This window comes from Lissotriton vulgaris, chromosome 7, assembly GCF_964263255.1.
Source record: "Lissotriton vulgaris chromosome 7, aLisVul1.2, whole genome shotgun sequence".
NCBI lineage: Eukaryota > Metazoa > Chordata > Amphibia > Caudata > Salamandridae > Lissotriton > Lissotriton vulgaris.
The window spans coordinates 757,639,318-757,660,440 of record NC_141695.1 but is presented as its reverse complement, the minus strand read 5'-3'; the positions used below and the strand labels follow the sequence as shown (position 1 = coordinate 757,660,440).

Below are 21,123 nucleotides of genomic sequence, written 5' to 3'. Positions count from 1 at the left end.
CAACTTTAGTATCAATTTAAAAACTGGCCGGCTGGATGAACGCCAAATACCTCTGGCTAAAGTCAGATAAAATGGAGGTTCTGATATTTAGTAAGCCCTCTATCTGGTCGCCCATGTGGTGGCCCCAAACGTCCGGAGAGAGCCTCAAACCAGTATCTACTGCCCAAGGGCACAGTGAAGCACCCACTATACCAGCTTAAGTGGGGGTGCTACTGAAACAGATTAAATTGTTTTTTGGCCCTTCCTAACATAAACTTTGGCTCGCAGGTCATCGTAAGTCAGAAGTTAAACGAAAAAATTCCACAAGAATAAACTATGATATCACAACTGTCGGATGGGGACCAAAAGAATACCTAAAAGCAGCCCAAAACGGTAACTGAGAGAAAGACAAAGGGGGTCATTGGGATGTCGGGCGGATTGCTTCCGCCAGGCTGGCGGTAGCCACCGCCGGCCTGGCGGAGGCAATCCGCCCGGCATCCATTGCCCAATTCCCCCCCACCATATTAGGATGGCGGGGGGAGACCGCGGCGGTGAAAAACACCGCCCGCCTGTTTTCCGCCCCGGGCGCCTTGCGGCCGGGGCGGAAAATGTTTAACATGATGGCGGTGTCTGTTAGACACCACCAGCCATATTACAATGGGCATTTTTCAATGCCTTTCCGTGGCGGCAATGCCGCCACGGAAAGGCAGGCGGACTTCACTCTGGGGGCCCCCTGCGGGCCCCCAGTGTGAAGCACAGTAGGGGGATGCACACGGGGGGGTACCTATGGTACCCCCCTGCATTTGCATAATGAAAGCGGCAGGCACCGCGCGGTGCCTGCCACTTTCATTATGCAAATGCTGCAATGCATTTTCAGCATTGTGGCGGGCGGTGCAGAGAGCACCGCCCGCCACAATGCTGAATATACAGGATGTGCCCGCCACTGTGGCGGGCACATCCTAATATCACCCCCGGGACCCCCGCCCTTAAGGCGGGCGGACCCGTTTTCCGATAGGGTGACATCCTAATGAGGCCCAAAGTATTAAAATGGCAAAGAAAAAAAGGTAGAAGCATATATATAATGAAACAGCGCAAAGGAAAGCAGGTAAAATTCAAATAATTAAGGAATGAAAAAGAATGCATGAAGGAAAGATGGTACAAATGAAAGGAAATAAGGAAAAAATGTATAAAAGAAGAAAAGGAAGTAAGAAAATAAAGAATGAAGGGTGGATAGAAGAAAAGAAAAGATCAACGAACTAAAAAAGAAAAATGATAGGAAAATAAGAAAAGCAGTAAAATATAATGAAAGAAAAAAAGAAGAAATGTGAGACAAAAGGAAGAGGGAATTGAAGGAAAGAAGAAAATGAAAGAGTCAACGAATGGATGGAATACAAAAAGTAAAGATGCAAAGAAGTTGTGAAAGAATGCCAGGAGCAGCATAAGAATAAACAGATATAAAGAATGATAGAACACTAGGAAAAAGGTCCAATGGGATGAGAGAAAAATAGACAGAAGGAAAGAAAGATGGAAAGAAAGAATGAAATACACATTAAAAAAATGATAGAAATTAAGAAGGACAAAAAGAAAAAAGATGGAAAGGATGAAAAAGAAATAGGTAAATATGTAGTTTTTGGCCAAAGTCCTTTAAAATCATGCTATACTACTTATAATTTGGCATCATATTCTGCAAATGTTCCCCGGGGTACAATTCTCATTGACACTTCATAGTAAGGGGTGTGATTCCTCACTTTAATCGCACATTTATTGCTATATATGGATCAAAGTGTGCAGTGTTTTATTTTTCTGGCTACTCCCTTGCTACTGACTGCAATCTGGGCATCATATTTGGTAGTATATTTTCTTTGGAGTACCATATTAACGAGGTAATGTCCACTTGCTTCCTGCTGATGAAAGATCTAAAACAAGATCCACAATACTGCAGGCGGATGCTAGTGCAAGCTCTGATTCTTAGTCGGCTGGATTATTACAGTCCTCAATATGCTGGGTTTCTCTGCCCTATCTGATGCAGAGGCTGCAGCTGTTTCGAATGTGGCTAACAGACTGATATTTGGTATGAGGAAGTTTGATAGTGTTTCCTCCCAACTCAGTCAGTTACACTGGCTTCCTGTCCATAAGAGATGCTGGTTCAAGGACATTTGCATGAGTCATAGGGCCATTTCTGACACGTGTAAGAGATATACTCCATCTTGATTGCTCCGCTCAGATACAGTTTGTATGATTACTCACCTAAATATCGGAGGACAAGGCTGTGAGAACATGCCTTCTATGTGGTCACTGCGCAGGCCTGGAGTAAGTTGCCAAATGAGTTACGTTTAGCAACTACAATTCTAACATTTTGTGAGGCTTTAAAAACATATTTATTCATTTAAATGTCTCTTCGAGTATTTATTAGTCTTTTTCTTGACTTCATGCAATGGCTGTTTAAAGTGAATTAGTATGTTAAATGCCAGGACAGCCTCGGGTAACCGCATGCTCTATAAAATAATAATACTGATGATAATAATAAGAACAATAATCATAATAATAATATATGTCCACAACAGAGGGAGTAAACTTAAGACCTGAGAGGAACTTCTACCCAATTTGGGTAAAGGGGTCAACATGTTTCTGCCAATCACAATGAGGTACCAGGCCTTCTTCAGGACCATTGAGCAGCAATAAAACTGAGAATGTAAGAGTAAAGCTGGAGACCATATTGCACCACGATCATATTTTATATTTGTATGTAACATATAGTGCTAGATACCTTGAAGACCTCCATTAGGCAGCCTATACATCCAGTTAAACACTAGCAGGGGGTGTTGCTTGCTCCACCCCTCCCTCAGCACTCCACCTAATTGAGCCCCCAAATTAAACCTATTCCTTTGTTCCTTCCCAGCTCAGAAAGCAAACCCCTTCTACGAGGAGTGGTGGTTCCTGGTGGTGATCGCACTGGTCGGACTCATCTTCATCCTCCTGTTGGTGTTCATCCTCATCATCAGGGGCCAAAGCAAGAAATACGCCAAGAAGGCAGACTCAGGTATGATCCTCTGCACTCCATGCCCCTGTCTGGGCCATTTGAGACAAAGAACCTCATTTAGAGGTTGGCAGACAAACGTGACTGATATCGCATCCACCGTGTTACAAGTCCAATAAGTCATGTGGCACTGGTAATAAGGTGAACGGGAAATCCGTCACGTTTGTGACAGACCAACCTGTCCGCCAAACTCTAAATCAGGCACAAAACTTGGACGCAGAGTCATTTTAGTGATGTTAAAAATGTTCAGTATGAGCAGTCCCACTGACGTGGCGTTAGGCACGCTCTAAAAGAAAGGATGTTTATGTCTGTATGCGTGTGATGATATATATATTATGCATATGCAGTAATGGTGCCAACATATGTAATGTTATACTGCATTTTTAGTAGAAGATTCGAAAATCGAGTTCTGACTCAAATTGGCAATAACCAAATTATGATTAGACTTTTAGAAATCATATTAGCCCGCACATGTGGCATTTAATGAATACTAGTGAATGATTTAGAGCACTTTTTTGAAGGTTTTTTTCTCCAATTGAGATAACATTGTTATATAGCATTTCCTAATAGAGTTTTCAGTTTCACAGTGCTGTAAGACGTATTATTGTTATTACACCCCCAATAGAGCATGCTATACAGTCATAAGTTTGTAAGAAAAAAAGAAACCATTCAAGAAATTCAATGTTCTCATTTTTATGCATGATTTCGCCTGTTTTATCAAATATTCTCAGTTCTTACTACTGTTATAAGCACCGGACGCTAAACTGTTTCGCACAGCATTAGTTTTAAGAAGGCTCGCAATAAATGCAAACAAACTGTTACAGAGCAGAACTAGAGGCTGTTTAACTACTTTTAGAATTGTTGATGGTAAATGAATCACAGTCCTATAAATACAATCAGGGCCTGCTGTGCAGACAGTAGCTCAGAAACGAAGAATGTCGACATTGTATAAGGTTTCTTAGTATCCTACTGTTATCCAAATAAACACCAAGTTGAACAACTTAAAAACATGTTTAAAAGCTAGTTTTAACAGATGTTAACAAATTCATTAAATCACACACACATGCAGAAGGAGCAAGGTAGTAGTGTGTGTCCATACACAAAAGGCCAACACAAATATGGATGGACACCTGTGCACACAGACATTAATACATGTTCAGCCAACAATGCAAATGGACAACATGCACGCAGGCTCCTATTCACACAGGCACCGACTTCCAGATGCAACACATTTGGGTACACATACAGGATCACACAATTCGTGTACAGGTACAAATTCACACCTACACAGTTGCCAAGTAGCCCCATGTCACGTGTGACATCTTCCGCTAGTCCTGTGATGCATGCTTGGATTGTTAACCCTAAACAATTGCAAGTTTAAAATTGCAGCTCACGTTATTTGAAGATATTTTTTGCAAAAATACCAAACGTAACTGTCACATATGTCTCATACGAGAAGCGTCATTGCTGTGCTATGATATGCTATAGGTAATTTCTAAAGTGCATTATCAAGACTGCATGCTTCTCGGTGCTGTTGAAGATAAGGAGCTCAAACCAAAATATGAGACTATGTTACCTAATGGAGAGTAAAGTATTTTAGAATTTGATGACCTTAGGTGGTTTGGCTCCTCCATGGGTGCATCAAGCAAAGAGATGGTAACTCTCTGCATTTCTGCATAAATAGCCAGTTCGAAGAGCCTAGTGGCCATGCACAGAAGCACTTTTGGAAAGATGTATTGAAAGTGAAAACATTATCATTTTGAACTGTATGACGTTGACAATTTGCCTTATTTTTGTTTTACTGTTTGAGAGAGATTAATATATTTCTTATGTGTAACTGATGTTGTAGTTTATGTTTACAGAGTGGTTAAATACTATACTTTTATTCTGCATTTTCCATCCCTCAAATTCTGAGCCAGAAGGCTCATCTTTAGAACCAAAATGAGTGGATTTAATAAAACCACTTGGTTACATTTCCTTCACAACACATAAGCTTTGTCTTCATGATATTCACAATTTTGTTGTCCTGCTTCCAATGTAATTATATCCTTTTTGGCATTTTTCAACAAAGTAGATGAGGAAAAACAAGCTTGCTACACATTTCTTCTCAACTATTTTTGTTTCCGCTGTACAGTCAAACGTTTCCTTAGCTCGTGGTTGTATATCAATGCAGACAGTGGATCCCATGCAATCATTATTCACATTAGGGCCTGGGGATACATGTCATTATTGGACACCAAACCACACGAAGCTGTTTGCCTCATATAGCTGGCTTAAATGGTTTCTGTGGAAGGTGGGCTTCTTTCTAGCAGCATCGCCATTGACAACACTAGATGCCAGAGTAGTGTGGCAAAGCAGCTAAACTCCATTCCTGAGGCATAGGGCATTTCTGAAGCATCAAGCTTCAGACCATTTTCACTAAAGGAATTCTGTCTGTGAACAAGAAATACGTCTCTAAGGTATGAAAGTGGGAGGGATCTTTTTTTCAGACAGCCCACAATGCATAATGTTTCTTCCCCTCAGGTACTAATCTTTCTATTTGTCCTCTTCTTCCCGCTAAGTGAGCAACTCCAAGTCAAACGCCCTGGGCCATGGCGAGATGGTGAGCCTGGATGAAGGAAGCTTTCCCGCTCTAGAGCTCAACAATCGACGCCTGTCGGTGAAGAACTCCTTCTGTCGCAAGAACGGCATCTACACCAGGTATCGCTCGGGTTATGAAGACCTTCACTGGCCTAGGGGGAGTGCCGCATCAGTGCAGGCTTTGGGGTGAGGAGGCCTTCGTCAGGGGATGTCTCTCCATCTGTGTCTTGCTTTGTGGGTGTATTATTATTTTTGCATAGAAGAAAAAGGACTGGCTTGGAAAATTGTGAAGAACTCTCAGAAACATCTGTCAAGAAATGTTTCTCTTTACTTTTAGGCAGAGGCACCTCTATGCAGAAATGCTGGAACATGCTTTTAAGAGGCTCTCTTTACACTGCGTGTTCAATATTATCCCGGCTTGAACCACGATAAATATTTGCAGCATAGATCCCTTGCTATTTTTTATTTTATTTCACCTTGAAAATTACCCTAAAACTCTCTATCTTCGTCTCCCCCACCATCCAAGTCCTATCTAAATACACAGAAATGTAGGTAGAGAAAAATCTAATTAGTTGTCTGTGAGTGTATTTTTTACAAGAAGTAAACAGACTTGCGAACAGCAGTCTCCTGTCACTGGAGACTTAAAGGGACTGATTCCAGGGGCAGGACCTCCCCGATGGCACGTGGTTAGTGGTACAACATAAATTCTTCATAGCTTTAGCAGAATGGCAGTCTGATTGCTGCACACTGACAGGCAAAGACGTCTGATGGGTATGAAAGTGCCGGATGGGTGGGTTACTGGCACGAACACTGCCTGATGAGGCCTAGACACTGGCACAAAAACACCAACAGTCCTCATGATTTCCAAATCATTTAGGTAGGAACAAAACTTTTAAAGTTTTACAAGTTAAATACGATGAATGTAAGTATCGCCTAACATCATGTGCCCCAGGAATAAAGCCAAGCGTCAGAATGTAAGAATTTCACCCAGTAGAAGCAAGGCTGGCCCGCTTCCAAGCCTCTGGGGTGAACAGCACAGATAACAAGCTGTGTCACGGGGTCTGCTTTCCACCCATTCTAAAGATGTGACTTCATACTACATCGTGACTTGTAATCAGGATGACCATACGATTTGTGCCACATCACAGGGTGCAGCCATCTTCAAGGCATAAAGTCTGTCTCGCCTGGCTGGGTCCACCATAGGTCCAGGAGGGCAGAATTCGAACCTGGTTTTCATAAAAGTCCCATAAGCTACATATAAATACAAATGATCCAACTGGAGCACATTGCACAGTTAGTGGTTAACATGTAAATCAGTCACGGATCCCAACACCACTGATTGACCTGGGGAGCAGCAGGACCCATCTTTTCTCTGCCTTGCTGCTCGCTGCCACCTCCAGGGTGCAAGGTTTCCCCTGCCAGTGGGAGATGCAGGACCCTGCTTGTCACCCCTAAGGCGTAGTGTTTGCCAATCCTTGTGATATGTACCTTATGTACAATCACAGAATGTTACCACCGCTGGACCGAGATTACACAAACTGCACAAGTGCAAAATGGCCCGAGCATTCACAGAAATAATTTTGCTGCTCGCGTTGCAAGAAGAGCAGCGCACAGATTTTCCAAACTTGTGTAGTATCTATTATTAGAAATGGAGTAAACTGATTTGGCCCCACTCTTCGTTTAATGGTTCACATTTTAGAAAGTAGAGAAACATGCTAACACTGAGTTTAGGGAGCAGGATGCGCCCCTGTGTAAAGAGCTTTAAATGCCTCGTCAGGGGTAGTAAGAACTACATAAACGTACTTACAATACAATACAAAATTATTTAACTACGACTTATTATATAAATACAGAAACATATGAACAAATTCAGTTTGGTTCTGACTCCTAAAGTACTTTTTTGTATTTGTGCTGCAGTCTGCATACACCGTTTGATCTCTTCCATTTCAAAGACAGTGCAAAATATAATTTGCACCAGTCCTCAGCTGTACGTTCTTTCTGCTATTGGGAGCTCTTCAGAGGCAGCGTGGTGAGCCTGATATCTAAAATTAGTGAACATATTTTTTCAGGATGGTGCATCTAAAAGGTCTGGTAGGGTCGGGGCAGTGCCAGTAACGTATTAGGCTTTTGTTGGTCTCCTAACATTAATTTCTGTATGTTTATAATTTCTCTATGTGCTTTGAGGAGCATAGGACGTGTTAAGGCACTTTAAAATATTTGTTTAACGCTATTGCACCTCTGATCTGAAAGGATTGGAGCTCTAGAAACGAGAGCAATCTTCTCTAGAGGCCCCTGAAGGAACCCACCCAACTTGGCGTCGGGTCCAGTTGAAGTCTATCGTCCGTGGCTGCAGTCTCGCGCATCAGTGCCGTCAGGTCAGTCTCGCGCATCAGCTGTCAGGTCAGTCTCGCGCATCAATAGCGTCAGGTCTGAGCGTGGGCCGCACAGGCTGCGAAGAGACGTTCACTTGTGCGTTTCAAGCCTCGCTCAGTGAGGTAACGTTTGCCTACAACATCATTCGAGCTAACAAACGATGCGAAAACTCGGGATGTGTTTGTGCCAGCGATTCAAGCAGAAAGGGCTCTAAGGTAACCTTCCCAGGCCCCCGCCGTGGTTTCGGGCAGTCTTGGCACCGAACCCTTCTCTAACCTTAAGCGGTCCTTAGAAGATGTTGGCGTTACGTTTCTCGGCCTTTCTCACTTGATATTCAGGCCGCCTATTGGCGCCTCCCCAGCGGCCGCGCAAAGGCCGCTTTATCTTCTCCCAGGCCCAGGGAACAAGGGGCCTCTGTGTTGGGCAGCTGTGGGCGATGAAGAGGCTATTCTAGAGCGGGCGGGGTGGGGGGCATCATCGAGTGTCACAGGATGGCAACGAGAGGGGCAGCAACGCTAAGCGGCACCGCCAGGCCTCTTGGAAGAAAAGGCCTCTCACCCGCCGGCTTGAGAACCGGTTGTGACTCGCACTGTTCAGGCTGGGCCCGGGTCACGCAGTCAGCGAGGCAGTTAACGGCTCTGGCACCTTCTACAGCACACACGGAAAATGACCACCTCCCGCCCCTCACCTCCTGTCAGCGAGAGAGAGCTCGTTAGCAGGAAGGCTGGAGGGGCTCAAATCCTCCCCAGATACTGGGTACAAGGTCTGCAGGGTGAAGGCAGCTTCCCTATTTTTTTTTTTGCACTTTTATATAGCTCGAACTCTACCCGAAGGTATCAGAGCCATTTGCTTGAGCACCAGTTGCATTACAGACGTTGAAATGAATTTTTTCAGGGATGGTAAGATAAGGTTATTTGCCCAGGATCACAGGATGTTTGAGTCTCCCACCAGACTCTAACCTGGTTCCCTAGCTCAAAGTTAGCATGCGTACTTGTAGCAGTGCCCAACACTCTTGCTCCCACAGTGTCAACCAGGATGGCCTGGCCCGCCCTTAAATCGTTCTAGCAAGGAAAAATAAAAGGATAACCTGTTTTATTACCATTTTAATTGACCTTTTTCCACTGCTGCGAAAGCAGTGGGGCAACGATCTGCCTTAACAAAGGAGCCGCCGCTGCCTAAATATCAGGAGGTGGTGTGACTGCATATACCAGTGCAATGCACCGAGCTTTGAGCTGCATTACACCTGGTATCAACAGGTACACGCCGTCCTAAGATTTAAGCCTTGACCAGGGTCGGACTGACCTATAGAGCAATCGGGTAGTGTCCGATGGGCAGGTCTGACAGGTCAGTGTGTGGCTTGATTTTTTGGCATCTTGTAGGCCTCTTTTATGAACTGCTGAGCCGGGTTTTAGTTTTAGATTCTCTTATATTAAAGCAATCATTGCTTGCAGCAATGTCAAATATATGCAGTCTTCCATACCTTGCAGAACACTTATACATCGTCTTTACAAGTTCAGAACTGCCCCAATTTGCAAACATGGGCCACTTTTTTATTTAGCTTTCTAATTCAGTAATGGGAGCCACTTTTATTTTGGTGCCCGGGCAAATGTTCTGTCTCTGTCTGACACTGCCTTTGCAGGGGCGGCTCTAGGCTCATGGTGGCCCTGGGCAGGGAGAATAGATAGGGGGCCCTGGAAGAGGGCGGGGCGGAGCGCGGAGGCCAATGTAGAGTTGGGGGGGGGGGGGTCAGGGTGTTTGGAAGTGGAACAGAGCCGGAGGCCGCCAAATCCCTGCCAGGGGCCGCCACGCAAATATGTATCCATCCTCGGAGGATTATTATACTAAGGATATATATTGGCGCGGTGGCCCCTGGGGTTTGGTGGCCCTGTGCAGGTGCACAGCTTGCACATGCCTAAGGCCGCCCCTGGGCTTTGACATTCACTTTTCAGCTCTTCTGCAAAGCATTTAATGGGAGAGTAGCGCCAGTTCTCTGGAGTAAACTGGTACTCTGAATAGAGAGTGCCAGGACTTCTGTATTTCCATTTAGAGCACCGTCAAAAAATGTCTTTGATATAAGCTATGAGGCATATTTATGAGCCCTGTTGTGCCACTCTTGAGCGACGCAACTTAAAAACGAGATTTATGAAGCCACGCAAAGGCCACCTTGTGTGTACCTGAGTGGCTTCATAAATCTTGAGTAATACAATGCAGCAAAAATCATTGTGTTGCATTACTCTTCGCCAGGGAAGCTTTACCATGGGGCAACAACCATGGATTTTGGCGCACCTAAAACTTAACGTCTGCCCAGGTGAGGCGTAATGAGGAGAAATATCTTCATTTCTCCTTGTTTTTTATATCTTTCGATGTGTGCTGCGTTTAGCACACATAGAAAGAGGAAAAAGCCTCAGGGGATTGATTTTGTGCAGGACGGTACCACTTCCTGCATAAAAACAATCCTCCTTACAATGCAAGCCCCTTGCACCATGGTGCAAGGTTGCCCGCATTGGCGCTAGGCAGTGACAGCGTAGACTGACCGTGTACCATGTGAGAGGGGCAGGAATTCAGCCTTCAATAGAGGAGAGTATACAGTGTATAGTTTTTCACAGGTGTCCCTGGACTAGGGGGGAAACATATAATTGGCACCCAATTAGTATGTTTTCCAGTCTGGGTCAGAGATGAAGTAGTGGTCTAGTAGCTGAGCTGCTGACTTTGGAATGTGGACATCTTGGTTTAATCGCAGCTCTAGCAATTGACAGTGAATTGTGTGATTGATTCTGAGCTATTAGGTTCATCTCTCTGTGCCTAGAAAAGTAGCTATGTAGTAAATGTAATGCAGTTGTAAACATGCAATACATAATGTTACTGTCAAATCTACAAGTGTAAATCTCCAGCGGATGTACAGTGTATTGTTGCTATCCAGCTAGGCGTGTGTTATACAAATTCCAGTCCACGTGCACAGGGTCCCTACTTGACATGCTCACCTGCTCGTACTGTCTTTGATGGTCAGCCCCTCATCACTGCTCAACAGTTACGTAACGAAAGTTGAGGTGTCCCCCCTGCAAAGTACATGCAGAGGGCCCCACACGCCCTAGACCCAGTCAGAAGCTTTTTGGCCATGCACCTGCCAGCGCCGGATGGCCCCGAATCTTGGGGAGCACCCGCCCGCCCGCTCCACGGGGCTGCAGAGAATTGTGTTATGCCACTGCTGCTCAGTGAGTTTATTTCATTGGATTGAACCACCGCTGCTTAAGACTTGGCAGGCTGTCACTGGACTGAGACCGGTGTCCAACGTTTGCTGAGAGGTGTCCCTTTTATTTTGCACTATGTTCCACGTATATAGCATGCTATGTCTATAGGTCTTGTGCAGGTGACAGGTGACAGGTCACGCTCCAGGAGGAGAGCTTGGTACAGTTTGTTCTCAGCTGTATATAAACAGTTCTCATGCTGGTCCACGTCCAGGAAGGCACTCATCCAGGACACACAGGTCCTTTGATATTCAGTGCCCTTGCTGAATAAGCCCAGTAATTACACTTTCCAGGCAGTTCAGCCAGTGATGAAGCTCCCAGTCCAAGCAGAGTATTGTTCACATTGCAACTGTAATGGCCACTCAGAGAGCCGAGCCAGATATGAGTAAAGGCCTTTTCAGGTCATGAAGTTACTGTGGAGGCTCAGGGGAAGAGGACAGACAGTATACACTGGGTGGCTTAGAAACAAACTTACAGCCCTGCAGGCATGCAACCTTTGAGCAAGGGTTCCAGATACTCATTAGATAGATTGTCCTACATATTCAGGTGTAAGGGTAAGCTACTGCATGGAGAGCTACAAGGGGTGGTTCTAAAGACATCACCACAAGGTTCATAATAAGGCTATACTCTTCATGTACAACAGACCGCAACAAACCAGTCAGTCAGCAAACAAGAAGTGGAACAGCATGGGTGGGGGGAGGGGTGCTTTTGATGTCCCTTTATCATGCAGAAAGATCATAAACTGTTGCTCTGAGGCTCAAAGATGACAGGGTAAAGCATGGAAAAAACATACAAACGCTACTTCTCGGGAATGGCACCCAGGATCTGGAATGCACTTCCTCCTGAAACCAGGCTTATCTCCTCCACAGCATTTTTTAAGAAAGAGGTAAAAGCCATCCTTATGGCTAAATTCACCTGAACTCTATTTTTATTGGATCGAAGACTATGCACCGTTTTGTATTATTGGTTATCTGATTGTCTTTTTGTATTATGTTTTTATATGATTGCTATCCTATTTTGCTATTCACTTACTACCGACTACTATATTGTACCCAATAGCTTGTTTAATCACCCTCTTGTTTCCCCTAGCCCTTGTTTTCTGTAAAGCGCTCTGATAGCTGCAAAGATCTTGTTCGCGCTATATAAAACGTTGAAAATAAAAAAATAGAAGAGTAGAACCTGCAGGGAATGAAACCAAGATGAGGCAGCTGCCAGATAGAGCATCAGACTTTTTTTTTACACCGTCAGTGTGGTCCATCCACATGATGGCATTACCGGGCCAGTAACATGGATCAGTAAAACTTTGAATGTTATACAGACAAGGCATGGCAAACCCGTAACCTTTTCCTATTTTAGGTCCCACTCTGGTACACAATATAAACAAATATTCCTTTGCTCACGTCATTCTCCTCTTTGTTGTGTTAGTATTTTATTTAATACCTGCAGTCTTTTTTTCAAAATCACACTTTCTGTGAGAAATTTCAACTTGCTCAATAATTTACCACAAAAAACAATATTTTGTTACTTCTGAGACTGCTAATTCTCTAAATGGCTTTGAGAAGCTAATTACTTGAAAGCTGCTCGTCCACGGATGCAGGGCAACTGGCTCTACTTTGACAACAAGACTGAGAACCCGTCCAAGGCCCCCATTGAGACGTCGCCTTCCGATTCCCTGGTCTGAATCTTTGGAGCCTCTAACCACAACAATACAGAATGGTTACAGTCTTGGCTTGTATGACACATTACCTTTTTGTTGCACCGCCAGTGAACACAACATCTAGAAACACCACAAGCTCCACCAGTCCAGAAAGTTTTTCTTTTGTATACCTCCTCACAAAGTAGCTCTCACACTCGTCATACTAGATGCTTGCAATGCTTTCTGTAAGAGGCTGCTGTCCCAAAATGTCGACAATTCTAGAATCGCGCATCCAGAGGGATTTTTTCAGAAATCTGGATCACATTGCTCCTGCCTTAAAGGACCTACACTGGCTTTTATAAAATGTGCGACCTCCCTTGAAGAGTGTTCCTAATATGCAGACTTAAACTAAAAACCTACCTTTTTCCAAAGCAATAATGGTTTTCTCTAGCCTGGGACCCAGACTGGTCCCTGACCTCGGCCTCTTCAGGGTACTGTAGCATTTCTAAGCGCGGGGACACACTGTCATTAGTGTAACCAGGCGCTCTATAAATGGTTTTATTATTATTATTATTATTATGCAAGGCACATATGTAATCTCCTGGTTACGACATTAAAGTCATCCTGCTCTAATCTCTGCCTAGGTGCCGTAGGTTGACTATCCAGAAATCACACTCTCCCTGTTTACTCAGTTAAAGAAAATTATGAAAGATCTGTTGCCCTCATGGACCAACACTCTGGTGTTCCCTTCCAGCAAATCGCAGACTTGAATGATGCCTCTTGAAGTTACAACATGTTCTAAAGTCTCCAGTATTCCTCTCTGCACATCAGAATTAATTCCGTGCATCGTGCCATCGATGTTCTCCACCATCTGCTGGACATACACATAAGGCAGGCCTTCTACGGATTCATCGTCTACCATATGAACTAGGATGATAGTACTGTGCTTCTGTAATGTACATAGTGGTATCAGGGGCATTCACTTGTTCATCTTTGGGTAGCACAGAAATGGACATGAATCTTTTCATTTGAGTTAAAAGATCATCTACTTAAGAGCAAGCCAGTAATATGTATATAAAGGTGAATTGTCTTCCAAGGTTTGACCTTTACCTGAAGAAGCAAAGGAGCCATGCTAAGACATCTTCATTACTTAGATTTTCTTTAGTTCTCAGTACCTCACTTCCTTGTCCCTCTTGAGCCCTTGTAAGGTTTTCTATATAGATCCTGTGGTTGGAGGGGGAGCTGGGCAGTTTAATTATGTGGCAATTCACACACACTCCACTGGTATAGGCTTCTAGATAGGAGGGCTGAAGTACTCTGACAGGTATCCACTGTGCCCTTTGTTCACTAGTGATAGCTGTGGTCAAGCATTCAAGACTCAGCTCATGGGATAGTGGTGTGACCAATGTTTTCGATTTCAATATAGCTCATGATTTTCAAAATAGTTGGGGTATTGGTCTTTGCACTTCATAGACGGCATTGTCATCTGGCCCTTCTCTTCAGCTTTCTATTTGACCCCATGTTTTCTCTTAATGCATATGACATCTGCAAGCCCATTGAAGGTGTTCTGTATTTTTGTGTTGCTTCTCTAGCAGAGTACATGCCTCTTATGTACTGATATGCACTCAAAGTACACACTCATTAATTGTACAATGAGGAAGACTGACGGTTGCTAGCCATGGACGTCAATTCACCAAAATGCCATGGGTAGCAAGAGTGACATCATATACCATTTGACCGTAATGATGTCAAAGGAAGTGACATCATATGACCTTTGACCCTGCATCATCCCAAAAAGTAAAGCCACATAACCATAATCCTGATGACAGCACAATAGTTAACATTGCTGAAGTTACATAATTAATAACATATATTCTTCTAGGGCAGAACAGATGGTGGGGGTTTCTCTCCCTAGAGAAAATGTTGAAAAAAATGGGCTCTACTAATACATTTTAATGGACAATTTTCACATAAAGTTGCTCAAAAGCCATAGGCTCTAAAAAGACACTCACTAACTTCTCAAGTCCTTTAATGTTGTGCCAAGCTAATGAAACATGACAGTCCCCATGAGTTCACCCAATTATGTTTTTTAAATGTCCTATGGGTACCTCCTTATGTAAAAAATATACATCCATTGTTGGGGCCAACATTTTGCCATGGGGCCCTTTTTGCACAAATGTTACATACAATATGCCAGTGCCAGCATTTTCCTAATACAGCTTCTCTGGCACTATGGGTCGCTTAGTCCAAAAGGTATTTCTAAAATGTCAAGAACCACATTCTGTCATGGATGGCCCCATGACATTGCCACAGTTGTACTCCCATATGCCAAGAATTTCCTTCAATGTGCCATCACCAGCAATTTGCCACAGATGCCACCTATAACAAGAATTTCCTCCAGGAGGCAATCGCTGGCATTTTTTCATGGGTTCTCGATGCCAAAATTTACCTACAGTGTGCCAGCAGTAGCATTTTGTAGAGAGTATCCCATATGCAAGTATTGCCTCCAGTATCCCAGTGCCAACATTTTGTCAGGGGTGCTTCTATAAGCCAAGAAGCATGCCAAGTCCAACAATGGATGTGCAAGCATAACAACGCATGCTTACATTCACTTGCTCACACTCATTAGCACTCATTCATTTTCACCTACTCTCATGCACTCGTTCTCACCCTGAATCACTCATTCGTACTCTCTCTCTTACTCGGACTCCCTATACTTACTCACTGATTTTGACACATCCATGATCCCATATACAAAAATACATGCACACACATATACACGCTCTTTCACTCAAACTCACTCTCACCCACACTACATACATTAAAACTATTTTTTCTTGCCCAAGATGCCAGTGAAGGTCCATATCTAGCTGATCCACTTTTTATTACACTAGCAGTGAATAATAGACTATTATTCACTATTAATGTAATACAAATGAGCAGAAAACGAGGTTAGAGCCCGACTCTGATAATGCGAAACACCCCTGTGTTTTTGGCGCTGATTTTGCTACCTCTGAGACCACAAAGGCAGTGACCGGGGTAGTAAGGGGCAAGCTATAGGTCACAACTGTGACCCCTAAATGACGTCCATGCTGCTAGCAGCTGGAATTCTGGCAAGTGCCCATAAATATAGATAGTGCAACAGGAGCCATGCATTCAGGACGAGTTGTTCTGGGCCCACTGCACCCCAATGAGGGGTTAGGGAGGCCACTGCACTCCTTTTATTGGGTGCTCCTGGAGCCCTTGATATACAACGGCTAGGGATAGCAGACTACTCATACTCTCTTTGTAAAATATGTTCAACAGCTGAACAAACTGGTTTTTCAGCTTGCACCTACCCTGAAACAAGGATATCCCTGCTAGGGATGTAATGCACATGACCCCTGTGATACACATCTCTCAGGCAATTGACTACCTCTTTGTCGAGTACAAAGACCTGTATGGAAATCAGGGAGATCCCGTCCAGGAAGTATACAAATACATTCCTTTCATTTGTCACGACCTACCTCATTGTTCCTTGTTAAAAAGCACTGGGAAGAAGGGTCCAGCTGTAGTTGGTCATGGTTATTAATTTTAACAAAGGTTCACATTTTGATTAAGAATGGCTTCCTGCAAGTACACCGTGTACTGGATAACAAATTTAACTTCATAACTTGCAGTTAACTGGACTTCTGAGAAGCTTTACAGCACCAGCTTGTAGAGGTGTCTGACAATGATATCTATGTTGCTGTTCTTTCCCTCCTGCTAAGAGGCGGGTATGACGTAAATGTCATCAGAAGCACATTACTTCTGTGCCCTGCTGGGAATATTGGATTCGTATTGTATTGAAGAGGAAAGGAGTGTCCAACTCTTCAAGAACCAGCAAGGGTTGCCCGTCTGAGTCTGTGTGTATTACACCTTGAAAAACTAAGAATACAGGGTATCTTGGCAGTCTATAGCCAGCTGACCTGACTGACCCAACTCGTTTTCATCATTCACCTTCTGATGGTCAAGGACATCTTTGGTCTATAGAAGCACCCTCGCCATAGCACCGAGTCAGCGCTCCTGGCTGTAATGGAATCCATTCGGAGTAGGCTGGATGTGGGAGACTCCACGGCCTTGGTCCTATTGGACCTAAGCGCCGCCTTCGATACGGTGTCTCATGCGATCCTTCTTGAACGCCTCTGTGTAGTTGGAACCAGGAGTGGTGCCCTGGATTGGATCCGGTCCTTTTGGTAGGGCGGTCCTTCCAGGTTGCAGTGCCACCTTTCCACTCCCAGGATTATGCCCTGCGTCAGGGGGTACCTCAGGGCTCTATTTTGAGCCCGCTGTTGTTTAACCTCTATGTGACACCCTTGGCGGAAGTGGCTAGAGGCAGCGGGCTGTCTTTGGTGTCGTAAGCCAACGACACCCAGCTGGTGATTACCTTTTCTAAAAATTGCTGTGCCAACTTGGAGAAGTTCAAATAGGATTTGTCGGTCATCTCAGATTGGATGAGGGCTAACTGTCTTCAATTAAATGCCAGCAAATCTGAGATCTTACTGTTTGGGAAGGACCAGGAACTCTGGTCCGAACAGTGGTGGCCTGACATTTTAAACCCGCCCCGTCACCCAAGGAGGCTGTTAAGAACCTGGGTGTCCAGTTCGATAATGGAATGACATTTGAGAAACAGACAAAAGTTGTTGCCGCTGTTTGCTTTGGGCTCTTGAGAGGACTGAGACCCTTGCTTGGTTTTTTCCTCCCAGAGTGCGCCAGACTATCGTGCAGGCTTCCATTCTTGCTAGGCTTGACTATGGAAATTCTCTCTCGCTAGGTGCCAACAAAGCTAGCGTCAAACGCCTGCAGAGGGTTCAGAATGCGGCCCGCGTCTGTTAGTGGCTCTACCCAGATCCTGTTCAGTGGCCCATGTGCTCCCCAAGCTGCATTGGCTGCCCATCGAACAGCGTATTCAGTTTAAGGTGCTATGCATCTCTCATAAAATCTTGATGCACCAAGCCCCTGCTGGGTTATCCTGTTTACTGAAGCCCTATATGCCCAGACGCGCATTGAGATCTGCTGACCGTGGGCTTGTCTGTGTCCCTCGAGTTTGGAGAGCGAGGGCTGGGGGCCGTTCGTTTGGCCTCTTAGGGGCTAAACACTGGAACTCTCTCCCAGCGCACATTAGAGGTATCCCCAATCTCTTGATGTTTCACAAGACCATAAAAACCTGGCTCCTGTTTCCATTATCTGATGTTTAGGTGCCTGCAGGTCTCCCTATTCTCTCTCTGGTTTCTGGTTGCGCTGGGACGCCTCATCGCTGAGGGAGCCATGCGCATTACAAATCCCAAATAAAATAAATACATTAAATAAATGAAGGGGTGAACTCTATGTCGAACCTGCATTACCGATTGACCAGTTCTTTCACTTTGTGTACGACCATGTCATTCTGTTGACAGTCGGAGATGTTTTCCCACTATCTCAAGGGTCTTAGGGAGTGTCACATCTGACCATGGTTGGGCACCCTGATTTGAAAGCCAGTTGAGTAATTTCTATATTCAGCCACCTGATGATTAAAGGTGTTATAGGAACCTGACCCTAAATATCAATCTCTGCTTGCTTGGGGAAACCAAGTGATCCTGCAGGTGCTTGCAGTTTCATAGATATACCTTTTAATATATATAGTCGATTCCTCCTATTGTAAGAGATACTGTTTCAGTTAGTTTCCAAAAAGATATTGTCACACATTCTGAATTTCGTCCTGTTCACATTATTTAAGTGTGCCAGCCCCTTTACATTTTCAAACAACTCATCATCTTTGGTGGAAAGCATTTTTATTTTATGTTCAAAATGCATACATTTCTGGTTTACCCATAATGTATCAGTAATTACCCATCATCAGAATTACAGTATTTACCCATCATCAGAATTACAGTAATTACCTATCATCAGAATTACAGTATCTCAAAAACCATGAACAGATCAATAATTTTGTGTGTGTGGTAATTTATCTACCTGCGTTTATAACAGCCATAATCTCGTTCATACTAAAATCAGTCTCATTCATGGGAAACACCTAAACTACCCAATCTTTACATCTCTATATTGTTAAAAGAGTCCAGTTAATGGTAGACGTTTCTTCATTATCATTTGTATGTGTCACTATTGCCTATGCTATCGAAATTACAGCTTGCCAATAAGGTGAAGCCTTCTTCTGGATATATACCGTTTCTAGCACATTTACAATTAATTTGATAGATTCTCCCATTAAAAACCAAGAATTCATCCCTTTAAAAGCTGATACATCTCTGAGTGACGAAGTCTATTTCATGATGTTTAAATGAATCCACCCCTCCATATAGTATCCATCTATATATTATTAATAATTTCCATGCAGAGTTTCATCTATCAGAAATGTAAAATACTCATGTCGTGTTCTGCTGCTTCTAAAATATCAAAGTAATTTGTATTTGTTATCATGAATATATGTTTATAATTATTGCAACATTTCAAAGTATAGTTCCCTTAATCTTCAGTGGCATCCCTTCAAATTGAAATATTTATGTGTGACTTTTTTGTTTTAGAATAACCATCTCTTTAAATCGTTTTACCTTAAATTTTGTGAGGCAGGTGGATTCCCTTCTCATTTTGGTATGCTTATCTTACTTTACCGATAACATATCATATGCTATTCCAAATCTTTCCCATTGATATGGTAAACCACCTTTACAGCGAAACTTTCATTCCGCATACCTTCACTCTGCATACCAATATAACGAAAGTACCATTAGTCCGCAATACTAGATTAACACATGGCATTACATTTTATATACTTTTACCACACTTGCTTTTACAACGAAATTCGTTGTAAAAGCATGAATGGTAAAAGCATATGTTTTTAATATTTAAGTTTAAGATAAGTATATGGTTTTAGTTTGGGATGTAGGGGTATATGTTTTGGGGTTCAGGGGTATTTTAGGAGTTAAGGGGAGGTTTGGGTTATGGGGTGCACAGGGTATTTTTATAGAATGGTATTTTTAGAGTACAGGGTTTTTTGTGTGTAATGCTTGTGTATTTTTAGGGTTAAGGGGGGATTTGGGTTTTGGGGTGCAGGAGATATTTTTAGGGTTCAGGGTGAGTTGAGGTTTTGGGGTACAGGGGGGTATTAGGGTTCAGGGTGGGTTTTGGGCTTTGGGATGATGGGGTATTTTAAGGGTTTAAGGGGGTATTTTGGTTTTGGGGTACAGGGGCATTTTTAGGGTTCAGGGTGGGTTTGGGTTTTGGGGTGCAGGAGATATTTGTAGGGTTCAGTGGGAGTTTAGGTTTTGGGGTGCAGGGTGTACTTTTGGGGTTCAGTATGGGTTTGGGTATTGGGGTTTGGGTACATTTTTAGGGTTCAGGATGGGTTTGGGGTGCAGGGGCATTTTTAGGGTTTAGGGTGGGTTTGGGTTTTGGGGTAAAGGAGGTATGTTTAAGGTTGAGGGTGGATTTAGGTTTTGGGGTACAGGGGCATTTTTAGGGTTCAGGATGGGTTTTGGTTTTTGGGGTGCAGGGTGTATTTTTAGGGTTCAGGGTGGGCTTAGGTTTTGGGGTGCAGGGTGTATTTTTAGGGTTCAGGATGGGGTTGGGTGTTGGGGTGCTGAGGTTTTTTAAGGGTTTAGGGGGTATTACGGTTTTGGGGTACAGGGGCTATTTTAGGGTTTAGGGTGGGTTTGGGTTTAATGGTGCGGGGGTATTTTTAGGGGTCAGGGTGGGTTTAGGTTTTGGGGTGCATGGGTATTTTAAGAGGTCAGGGTGGGTTTAGGCTTTGGGGTGCAGGGCTATTTCTAGGGCTCTGGGTTTCGGGTTTTGTTTGGGTTTTGGGGTACAGGAGTATTTTAAGGAGTATGGGTGGGTTAGGATTTTGGGGTGCAGGGGTATTTTAAGGGACAAGGGTGGGATGAATTTTTAGGATGACCAGGGTAATTAAAAAACAAGCTTTTACAATGCAATAGGTCTTGCATTATTAAAGTTTGAGCTATTGGCATTGCTAAATAATGCACCACCAATAGCTCAAACTTTAATAATGAAAGGCCCATTGCATTGCAAATGCTTGTTATCTGCAGTGATGGGATGCACAGTATTAAAAAGTTGGAAGACCACTGTGATTAGAAGGTTGTTGATGGGGGGAGTTATAAGGGCAGGATTGGGGTCAGGAGCGGCTCTGAATTTGGAGGGGGGCATGTTGTGGGGCGCTATGTGTTAAGAGGTTGAGTGACATTAAAATTATGTAAAGCACTCCAATACCTTCGGGGTCGAGTTAGCACTATATAAACTTC

At 43.8% G+C, this 21,123-nt stretch overlaps 1 protein-coding gene across 1 annotated transcript in view; it reads left to right on the top strand.

The window, feature by feature from the left end:
* The window catches only part of SDK2 (sidekick cell adhesion molecule 2), a 590,299-nt gene that overhangs the window by 508,723 nt on the left and 60,453 nt on the right, over window positions 1–21,123 (top strand). Inside the window, exons 42-43 of the mRNA XM_086929413.1 lie at window positions 2,879–3,019; window positions 5,578–5,716. Of these exons, the coding sequence (XP_086785539.1) occupies window positions 2,879–3,019; window positions 5,578–5,716 (280 nt within the window). The remainder of the gene's footprint in view (window positions 1–2,878; window positions 3,020–5,577; window positions 5,717–21,123) is intronic.